Genomic DNA, 10,660 nt, shown 5'->3' with positions numbered 1-10,660 from the left:
ATTAATATGAAAAATCACAAGACATCTATAAAATTCTTATATTATTTATTGATTCGGCATTAACTTTGTGGAATGACATGATTATTTTATTAAAATTAAACACTTGAATAAACCACATTAATGAGTTTTATTTATATTTACGACTAGTTTCGAAAACGACAGATGTTTTCATCTTCTGGTAAAAATTAAAACTTAATTTAAAGAATTAATTTGTACCAGAAGATGAAAACATCTGTCGTTTTCGAAACTAGTCGTAAATATAAATAAAACTCATTAAAGTAGTTTATTCAAGTGTTTAATTTAATAATAAAATAATAATAATAAAACCCTTATCCGCACCCCAATGGTGCATAGGGCACTGCTTCATATAAACGCAGTGTTATCTTGATCGTTTACACATGAAGGAAAGGTGATCAGCCCTCCGCTTCAGGTACCAGTCCAGGATAATATTGAATAAATATTACAGTGAAAAAATCACTCATAATTATTTTACCCCCCCTGGGAATCGAACCCGGATCCTCCAGAACGGTAGCCGAGCGTGCTGACCATTACACTATGGAGGCGGACGAAAATAATATTAAACCTGTAAATACATAATACCTTATTGCATTCAGTTTCAACATTTACATTCTACAACATTTTGAGTGTGTCCAAATACTTTACACGTGTGTAAAGTGATCACTTAAACCAGCCTATGACGGTCGTAAGCCCCGTAAATGCCCAGACTTCCATATTCTTCTTCATCTTTCATGAGATATCAAATAATTTACATTCTATTCAAATGTAATCGATACACTATTGTGACACAAATCTAGTATGGAAGTGAGGCATGGAGTTGGCAAAAGGGCGATGAAAGTCGACTGAATGCAGTCGAAATGCGATCTCTCAGTGCGGCAACACCATGTATGGTAGATGTTCCGATTGTGATTTAAGGAAACAATTCAAGGTATTACTTTTTTATTGCTTATAGCCCTTATCCGCACCCAATGGTGCATAGGGCACTGCATCGGAGTTTCTCGGTTCGAACCCACTCTACCACAATTTGATACCTATGTCTAATAATGAACCGCTTAGACTCACAGAAATAGTATGAAATTGAAATATTTGTGTAAATTCAATTCAATCAGATTGGTGTAGTTCTTTTTTCTCTGCCTACTCCTTCGGGAAGCGGTTTGATGGTCAGTTTTTCTTAAAGTTTTTATTATTACGCTTAAAAAACTGTATAATAATACTAATAAATAATCCCCATTTTTTCCGCATAGCATAATTGGCTTAGATATTTTGAATTTAAATCATCAAACCAAGGACATTGATTTTTTTCAGTTTGAAAACAAAACCACTGCTTTGTGAATCTGATGGTCATCCGAGAATATAGTTAACCCTTACAAACCTGACACAGGTGACCATTAATGACAACACAGACCCAATTTCATCCATGCCGAATATATTTTCAAGTATACAACGTACTAATCATCGTTCTTTAGTCATCATCTATATATATCGCTCACTCCTTTAACAACGTCATATATCAAAAATCGTAAATTTTCAGTTGTGCATGTTTTCGAAATACCCATAAAATGTACTATATCCCAGCAAAAGTGGTACATTTTTAACATAATATTTACCCGCTACATTGCAGAAAGTGTTGTTTTTTTTATTTTGAAGAAAGGGTATTATTTAATTATTTTTTTTAAATATACTTAAAAAATTTTAAATGGAGAAAAAATATTCAGGTTTTAGCTGAAAAGATCTGTTGCACAGTAAAAAGTTCAATAAGTGGCTTGATATTTATTTTTAATACATTTTATTATTTTTTTAAACTTTAAAAACGATCTCCTGAAAATTCAAGTTTCATGATATATGACATTGTTAAAAGGAGTAAGCGATATGATAAAATTAGTGAAGGTTATGGTACCATAAACCAAGCTAGGACACAAAATGCCGGAACCTCTTCTAGTGGAACGGAAGGCCTGTTGAGGACAGTCAGCAGTCCGGCTTCTCCTGAGGAGTGCAACGTGGTTTCCTCCCAGCAATGAGCAAATGCTGACAACTTCCCGATTGGCCCACACTAGATTATCCCTCCTGTTCCCAACACAGATTCAAATAAAACATGTTTTTACCTAAAAGTAACAGAAAACCCACTCCCATCTATAAAATCACCTACTTTACACACATAACAACTTTTCCAGCATTTCTATTATTTGACTAGATACCGGATTTCGTCATTTAAGATATTTTTCAAATGGAGAAAAAATATTCAGGTTTTAGCTAAAAAGATTTGTTGTACAGTAAAAAGTTCAACAAGTGGCTTGATATTTATTTTTAATTCGTTTTTAAGACAGGCGATATGAAATGTAGTTCCACCAAGAAATGTCAAATAAAAAAAAACAATTATTTGATTTATTAATAATAAATAATAATAATAAAACCCTTATCCGCACCCCAATGGTGCATAGGGCACTGCGTCATATAAACGCAGTGTTATCATGATGGTTTACACATGAAGGAAAGGTGATCAGCCCTCCGCTTCAGGTACCCAGTCCAGGGTAATATTGAAAAAATATGATAGTGAAAAAATCACTTATATTTGTTTTACCCCCCTTGGGAATCGAACCCGGGACCTCCAGAACGGTAGCCGAGCGTGCTGACCATTACACTACGGAGGCGGACTAACCAAGATAAATACCAGTCATTAACGCGTCGATTCGTTGCAGTGCCCTATGCACCCCTTGAGTGCGGACACAAGCTAGAAGAAGACGAAAAACGTGAATATAATGCTAAAGAAACTAACTCGTAATTTTCATTGCAGCATAATGCGGGTTAGTTTTAAAAAATAAACATTGATTTTAATTATTTTATTTTTGTACGAGATAAATGTCAAAAGTACTCGCTTCTCAAATCGCTCACTCCTTTCAACAACGTCATATATAAAAAAAAAACTTGATTTTTCAGGAGATCGTTTATAAAGTTTAAAAATATAAAAGAATGTTTAAAAAATAAATATCAAGCCACTTATTGAACTTTTTACTGTGCAACAGATCTTTTTAGGTAAAATCTGAACGTTTTTTCTCCATTTGAAAAATATTTAGGATACATATTTAAAAAAATAATTAAACAATACATTTTCTTCAAAATGTAAAAACAACACTTTCTGCCCTGTAGCGGGTAAATATTAAGTTAAAAATATGCCGCTTTTGCTGGGATATAGTACATTTTTGGGCATTCCGAAAACATGCACAACTGAAAATTGACGATTTTTGATATATGACGTTGTTGAAAGGAGTGAGCGAAATGACATAATCTAGATTACGCCCATACAATTGAACTATTTATTATTCAAAATTGAAAAAATACGAGATGGCTTTAAGATGAATCAAGTACCTACCTAACTAGTTTCGCCTTTTTAGATTATTTATTAAAATAACAGGTTTGTTAAGTTTGATCTGCATATATTTTAATTATTATAATATTATTATCACATAAAAACAGTCATAACAGAATTTAACATCATCATATCATAAAAAAAAAACGTTCGTAAATCATATCAAGGATACACTTTTTGATGTGAAACGTCTTAGACCTTGATAGATAATCGATAACACAGGCCAACACATATCGCTCACTCCTTTCAACAACGTCACATTCAAAATCGTCAATTTTCAGTTGTGCATGTTTTCGGAATACCCAGTAAATATCCTATATCCCAACAAAAGCGGCATATTTTTAACTCAATATTTACCCGCCACAGGGCAGAAAGTTTTGTTTTTGCATTTAAGAAAAGGTATTAAAGAGATCTGTTGCACAATAAAAAGTTCAATAAGTAGCTTGATATTTATTTTTAATGCATTTTATTATATTTTTAAACTTTAAAAAAGATCTGAAAAATCAAGTTTTTTTTTTTATAAATGACGTTGTTGAATGGAGTGAGCGATATTTTGGTGCCCGCAATTTTTAACTGTTCCTATTTAATTTTTGGCAGAATTCGAAATACACCTCAGAATTTGTCTATCAGATATATTTTTTGAGATTGCTACATTAAATAATAGAAACTTTCAAATTTGTACACATTTTTACGTTATAACTATTACTACTAGATTTCACAAAAGCATGGATAAGTATTTACTATAAGAAAAAACATGGATTTCAGTATTTATTGTAAAATTTACATACATTAGTCACTTATCACATAAAAAATTCATTTTTATGACTTTCTAGCATAGAGTTTAGTAGGCTAGTTTTGCTGAGGGCTCAAACAGTAGGTGGCCATCATATGGATGACAACTCGGTCAACTCTGTGCCACGGCAACCCAGTTGCCATGTCGACCCTGTAACCATGTCTACCCAGTTGCCATGTCAAGCCTTTAACCATGTCAACCCTGTTTTCATGTCAACTCGGTCTAACCAGTTGCCATTTCCACACTGCATCCATGTCTGCTGTCAACTCAGTGCCACGGCAACCCAGTTGCCATGTCAACCCGGTAACCATGTCAACCCTGTTACCATGTCAACCAAGTCAACCCAGTTGCCATGTCGACCCGGCAACCATGTCAACCCTGTTACCATGTCAACCAAGTCAACCCAGTTGCCATGTCAACCCGGTAACCATGTCAACCCTGTTACCATGTAAACCCTGTTACCATGTAAACCAAGTCAACCCAGTTGCCATGTCAACCCGGTAACCATGTCAACCCTGTTACCATGTTAACCCGGTCTACCCAGTTGCGATGTCAACACAGTAACCATGTCATCGGTCATTTCTGTGCCACGGCAACCCAGTTGCCATGTCCACCCTGTAACCATGTCAACTCTGTTACCATGTCAACCCAGTCTACCCAGTTGCCATGTCAACAATGCAACCATGCCAACCCTGTTACCATGTCAACCCGGTCTACCCAGTTGCCATGGCCACACTGCAACCATGTCAACCCTGTTACCATGCCAACACGGTCTACCCTGTGCCACCTCAACCCAGTTGCCATGTCAACCCTGTAACCATGTCAACCCTGTTAGCATGTCAACCCGGTCTACCCAGTTGCCATGACCACACTGCAACCAATTGGGTTGGAAAATATGACGAATAAGACAAATAAATGAGCTTTGTGACAAATCTTAATTGATATAAGATATTGAATCCATTGTGTCTATTGTATTGTCGTATATGGTATATTGTATTGTTTTTTTAGGGATCAACTTTATTAATTGAATTATGAATTCTACACATCCACTATTATTTTTAAGACATATAAACTAAATATGCTATAAATCCTTGTACATAGGCAAGGAGAATTTTCTATGGCAACTAATAAATATTTTAAAAAATCAACTCGGGACCTCCAGCTTGGTAGTCAATCGCACTAACCACTACACGAAGGCAGACATTCATTAACTGTCCATCACATACGAGCGTACGTGATACGCGCGTTTTTTCTGCACCATTCCGCGCTAACCGTATCACGTACGCGCATGAGAAAAATATCTGTTTCCAAAATATTTAATGCGTGCTAGATACGCAAAAACGGACGAACGCGGGAAAAAATTAGAAGAGTATCTCTCTATTATTGTCTCAACTGTAACATGGGTCTGTGTATTCCATGTTTTAAAATTTATCACAATAAAAATACTTTAAAATATTATTCTTTCATGTAACTCTTGATAGTGAAAAAATAATATACAAAAAATAACAATGTATACTGTTTACAATGGTTTGCAAAGTTTGAAATTACATAAGCGCTTAAACCCATCCTAAATGCACTTATTATGGTAAAATTTGTCAGGTGTACAATACAACGAACATTGTTTTCATAATTCTGTAGAAAATAAGGTGATTTTTTTGGCTAATTTTCGAAAAAATACATATAGTAGTGTGGTCAATTCATTCAAATAATTATAATCACATCGCCCTAGCGATAAATTCCCTTTCGAAGGCTGTATCGACGCACAATGTCATGATATCCTAATTTCAATAAACAGCATAGTGACATCTATTGATTTATCTTTAAAGCTTTATTATTGATGTATACATAAATTCATTTTCAGTGAATATATTTTCAAATGACTGGCGTCAACGCTAGTGAAGCGCCACCAGTGTGTTGCCAGATGTAAAAATGAATCGAACAATCATACCAAACCCATATATTATTTTAATTTTCCGTATCAGCGATCATAGTTGCATAGGCCACTGCATTATATGAGTATAGTATAAAATTGAATACAAAATAAGGATGTTTTCGCAGCTTTTTAATCGATCAAAAAAATATATATCCGATCTGTAAATTTTAAAACTAAAACCCTGAATATCTATATTATGTATGAAAAGATAAATAAATAAAGTAAGACTTAATTAAAATATGTTTTTTTTCCATTTGGTTTCTGAATTATATCAAACCCAACCAAACCTAACCCAACGTCCAAGTAACTTTGAAATCTAGCTACAGTTTACGGATTTTTTGTGAATTACCTAACATCCAAGTGACTCTGAAATCTAGCTACGGCTTATACAACACCGATTATCTTATGATAAGCGGTGTTTTATAAGCTAGGCTTCAACTTTAAAGCCTGCGCCTATTCGTGAGTGGATGTGAGTTACTATGATTTCATGTAATTCATGAATAAAAATTCTAGGCAAAAACACTTGCTAGACAACTTACGCAATTCCGCTTATCATCTTTTTACATAGACTCAAACTTTAAAAGTTTTATAGCCTTTCCATAATTGTGAGTTGGTTCACTCTTTATGCGTAAAATTTCTTTACTTTCATGTAATTATTGAGTGAAAAAATCTAGACAAAAACATTGACGAAACTGGTAGTTATATTTGAACCAAAGTACCTACTTAGGCTTCTAGTACGCTGGTCACGTCATTATTATATTTTACATGTGGCAACACTCGTCACCTGTTGCGGCGTGTCAACATTCGATTGTCATTCGAACATTTTGTGAACAATAACAACGTCAAACATGGTCGCGATACCGTCCGGAGTGTGAGTGTCGCTAGCTCTACCTTCAATAGTTTTTTAAGTTATATTTCTAACAACAAAACGGTCCAAAATGTTGAAAAGGTGGCTGTTCAGGAGACGCTTCTCCTTCCTCCTCAAATCGTTCGTGTTTTTCTTTCTGTTTTCATCCATATTTCTAATATTCAAATCGCGCAAAAAGGAGGATGCTTACGAGATGATGTTTTTGAAGAGCGACGAGCCCGTGACGGCCGAGGATAGGTTATACGAAGAGGAAATAAGGCAAGATGAAGCCAATATAGTGTTGGGACTCGGTGATATGGGGGAAGAAGTCATTTTGGAGGGTGAAGAGCATGCTAAGGGGGAAGAGGATCTCAAGAGGATTGCGCTGAACGAATGCCTCAGCAAGAAAATATCGTTCACTCGGACTTTAGAAGGTAGGCGAATAAATAAACTAATTTTATCAAGTGTTTATTTCATTAATTAATTATTTATTAAACATATGACACGGCGTTCAACTGTCAAAAAATTTGTATAGTAGAATCTCGAGTATTCGTTTCAGGAGTTGTACGAATACCGAACCATTTTTATTCGTGTTTGAATCTATTGTGTTTTCGGAATTGATCTGATTCAGACAGCTATATTATGATTGTTTGTTTAAAATAAAACTTTTATACATAAAACAATATATAAGTAAAACATAAAAATATCTATAAATTATTAACAAACTTATCTAATTAATGTGTGTTGAGATGGTTTGGGCATGTGTATCAAATGAGTGAAGAAAGGTTAGTTATGGGTATACAATGCAATACATAATTTTTAGATGTATATATTTTTTAACTCATAGCCTTTCAATAACTCTTTTCTTTTCAAAACCATGTAATTATTTCGAAGAAAAATTTTTAAATTTAATTTATTTTAAATGCAAAAACGGTGTTTTAAGAAAACAATCAATTGCGTAAAATGTTACCTGGATTTAGAGAAAATTAAGTTGCGACTTGACGAATACTGGGCCTTAAACAAAGTCATGAAACGAATGTGTTTAGTAATAGGAAGCAGGGGAAAACCGATAAAAGCTTGACATGATCAAGTATTTCAAATACTTGAATGTGGTTACGTCAGATGTCGGAATAATCGATGTATATGTCGCTCACTCCTTTCAAGAACGTCATAAATCAAAAAAGTTGATTTTTCAGGAGAACGTTTTTAATGTTTGAAAATATAATACAATTTATTAAAAATAAATATCAAGCCACTTATTAAACTTTTTACTGTGCAACAGATCTTTTTAGGTAAAACCTAAAGGTTTTTTCTCCATTTGAAAAATAACTATTTTATTTTAAAAAAATAATCAAACAATACCTTTTCTTCAAAATGCAAAAACAACACTTTCTGCCCTGTAGCGGGTAAATATTAAGTTAAAAATATGCCTCTTTTGCTGGGATATAGCACATTTTCTGGGCATTCCGAAAACATGCACAAATGAAAATTGACGATTTTTGATTTATGACGTTCTTGAAAGGAGTGAGCGATGTATGAAAAGATGCATGTGAAGCGAAGATTGTGTGCAAAGACTGATTGGTGTGGCTTTATATTTTCTCTGCCTACCCCTTCGGAGAAGCGGCGTGACGGTTCGTTATAATATTATTTAGAACATTTTGGTTGGAAGAATATTCCATTTGATTTTCATGGATGCCGGTTATGAATTCTTCGGCAATAAGCTAATTATACTACTATTATCAATACAGATTTTGAGCACTAAACTTCTTTTTTATGTATTAATTTTTAAATCAAACAGATTTTTTTGAGTCTACTAAGTTGTATTTTATTAACAAAAACACATAAAAAAATAATATTGTGACAAATGTTTCGCCTAGTTATGGCATTTTCAAACGAAATATTAATTTTTTATGTGTTTTTGTTAATAAAATACAACTTAGTAGACTCAAAAAATCTGTGTTTGATTAAAAAATTAAAACATAAATTAAAATGGAGTTCTACAAATTAAACGCCAAATCAATAAATAAACTAAACTTCTTTATTACGAGCTTGGCGAATGGCGGGTTGTGCGAATGGCGGGTTGTACGAATACGGGAGCGAACGAATCGCGAAAATTTGCCGTATATCTTTATTTCTTATTAATAACTTGTAAAGTAGAATGTATTTGAAAGTTGTAGAGTACAGTTCTATTGCCAAGTGAACTGGTACACTCAATGCATTGTCTAATTTCTTTGGGAATATCAATTTCCGTCAGCGAAATTGCATTAAATAATGAATTTCTCATTCGAAAATGCACATATTTCTCACCGAAAAATAACAGGCTAACTAACCTTCACACCGCTTCTCTGCAGTGGTAGGCAGAGAGATAGAACGCCATAATTAGATTTACAAACAAATTAAGTAATACGCTACTTAGCGCGGGTATTTACCCGCTAAATTTGCAAGCTAAATGAATCAGCCCTTAGCGGGTATATTTTCCACATATCGCTCACTCCTTTCTACAACGTCATGTATCAAAAAACTTGATTTTTCAGGAGATCGTTATTAAAGTTTAAAAATATAATAAAATGTATTTTAAAATAAATATCAAGCCTTTTTACTTTGGACTTTTTACTGTGCAACAGATCTTTTTAGGTAATACCTGAATGTTTTTTCACCATTTGAAATATTTAGTAAATTTAAAAAAAAATAATTAAACAATATCTTTTCTTCAAAATGCAAAAAATACACTTTCTGCTCTGTAGCGGGTAAATATTAAGTTAAAAATATGCCGCTTTTGCAGGGATATAGTACATTTTCGGGGCATTCCGAAAACATTCACATCTGAAAATTGACGATTTTTGATATATGACGTTGTTGAAAGGAGTGAGCGATATACCCGCCGATTATTCCGACTCGTAACCTGAGCACGCTCAAGTATTCGAAATACCTGAACATGCCAAGTCTTTCTCGGTCTTCCTCTGGTTCTATTACCAACCACATCCGCTAATACTTAACTTTTTTTTGCATTTATTTAAGAATGGATCATTCTCATGATTTGTTATTATTAGCTAATAAATTAATATGAAAAATCACAAGACTATCGGTAGCATTCTTATTGAAATCTGTAGAGAAGTAAGGGAGATGTGAAGGTTTAAACTTAACATAATTTAATAAAACGAAACACGGACACCGCTATACGTCATCAAATTTTACGTTATCGGGTGTGTTATGGGGCGTACCCCTTTATGTATCTGCTTTATAGAGCTGTAATAGTAGTAGTAGTCCGCCTCCGTAGTGTAATGGTCAGCACGCTCGGCTAACTAACTAACTAACTAACTAACCATGACGCCGCTTCCCCGCAGGGGTAGGCAGAGAGAATAGAGCGCCACACCACTCTGTCCTTCTGCAAAAATTCTTCGCCTCTTCCACGTTCATGCATCTCCTCATACATACCCGCCGATTGTTACGATTCCTAACCTGACCACTTAAGAAAGGTGTGTTGAGATGGTTTGGACATGTAGAACGAATGAGTGAGGAAAGAACGGTAAAACAAATTTATGAGGCGAATGTTAGTGGGAAAAGAAGCAGAGGAAGACCGAGAAAAACATGGCACGATCAGGTATGCCAAATACTCGAAAGTGGTCAGGTTAGGTTAGTTAGCTGGAATAATAAAATAAATTTTGACGCGCTATTTAAACAAAAAAATAATAAAACGTTAACGCG

At 34.2% G+C, this 10,660-nt stretch overlaps 1 protein-coding gene across 1 annotated transcript in view; it reads left to right on the top strand.

The window, feature by feature from the left end:
- The first annotated feature begins 6,902 nt into the window (after positions 1-6,902).
- LOC148310047 (polypeptide N-acetylgalactosaminyltransferase 1-like) overlaps positions 6,903-10,660 on the top strand; it is a 34,579-nt gene continuing 30,821 nt past the window's right edge. Inside the window, exon 1 of the mRNA XM_088259072.1 lies at positions 6,903-7,389. Within this exon, the coding sequence (XP_088115198.1) occupies positions 7,047-7,389 (343 nt within the window). The 5' untranslated portion in view covers positions 6,903-7,046. The remainder of the gene's footprint in view (positions 7,390-10,660) is intronic.

Source organism: Brachycentrus maculatus, unplaced genomic scaffold (genome assembly GCF_059751285.1).
Source record: "Brachycentrus maculatus isolate JH-2025_06_01 unplaced genomic scaffold, ASM5975128v1 h1tg000109l, whole genome shotgun sequence".
NCBI classification, from domain to species: domain Eukaryota; kingdom Metazoa; phylum Arthropoda; class Insecta; order Trichoptera; family Brachycentridae; genus Brachycentrus; species Brachycentrus maculatus.
Note: the sequence above shows the minus strand (reverse complement) of the source record. Positions and strands in the feature narration are given on the sequence as shown.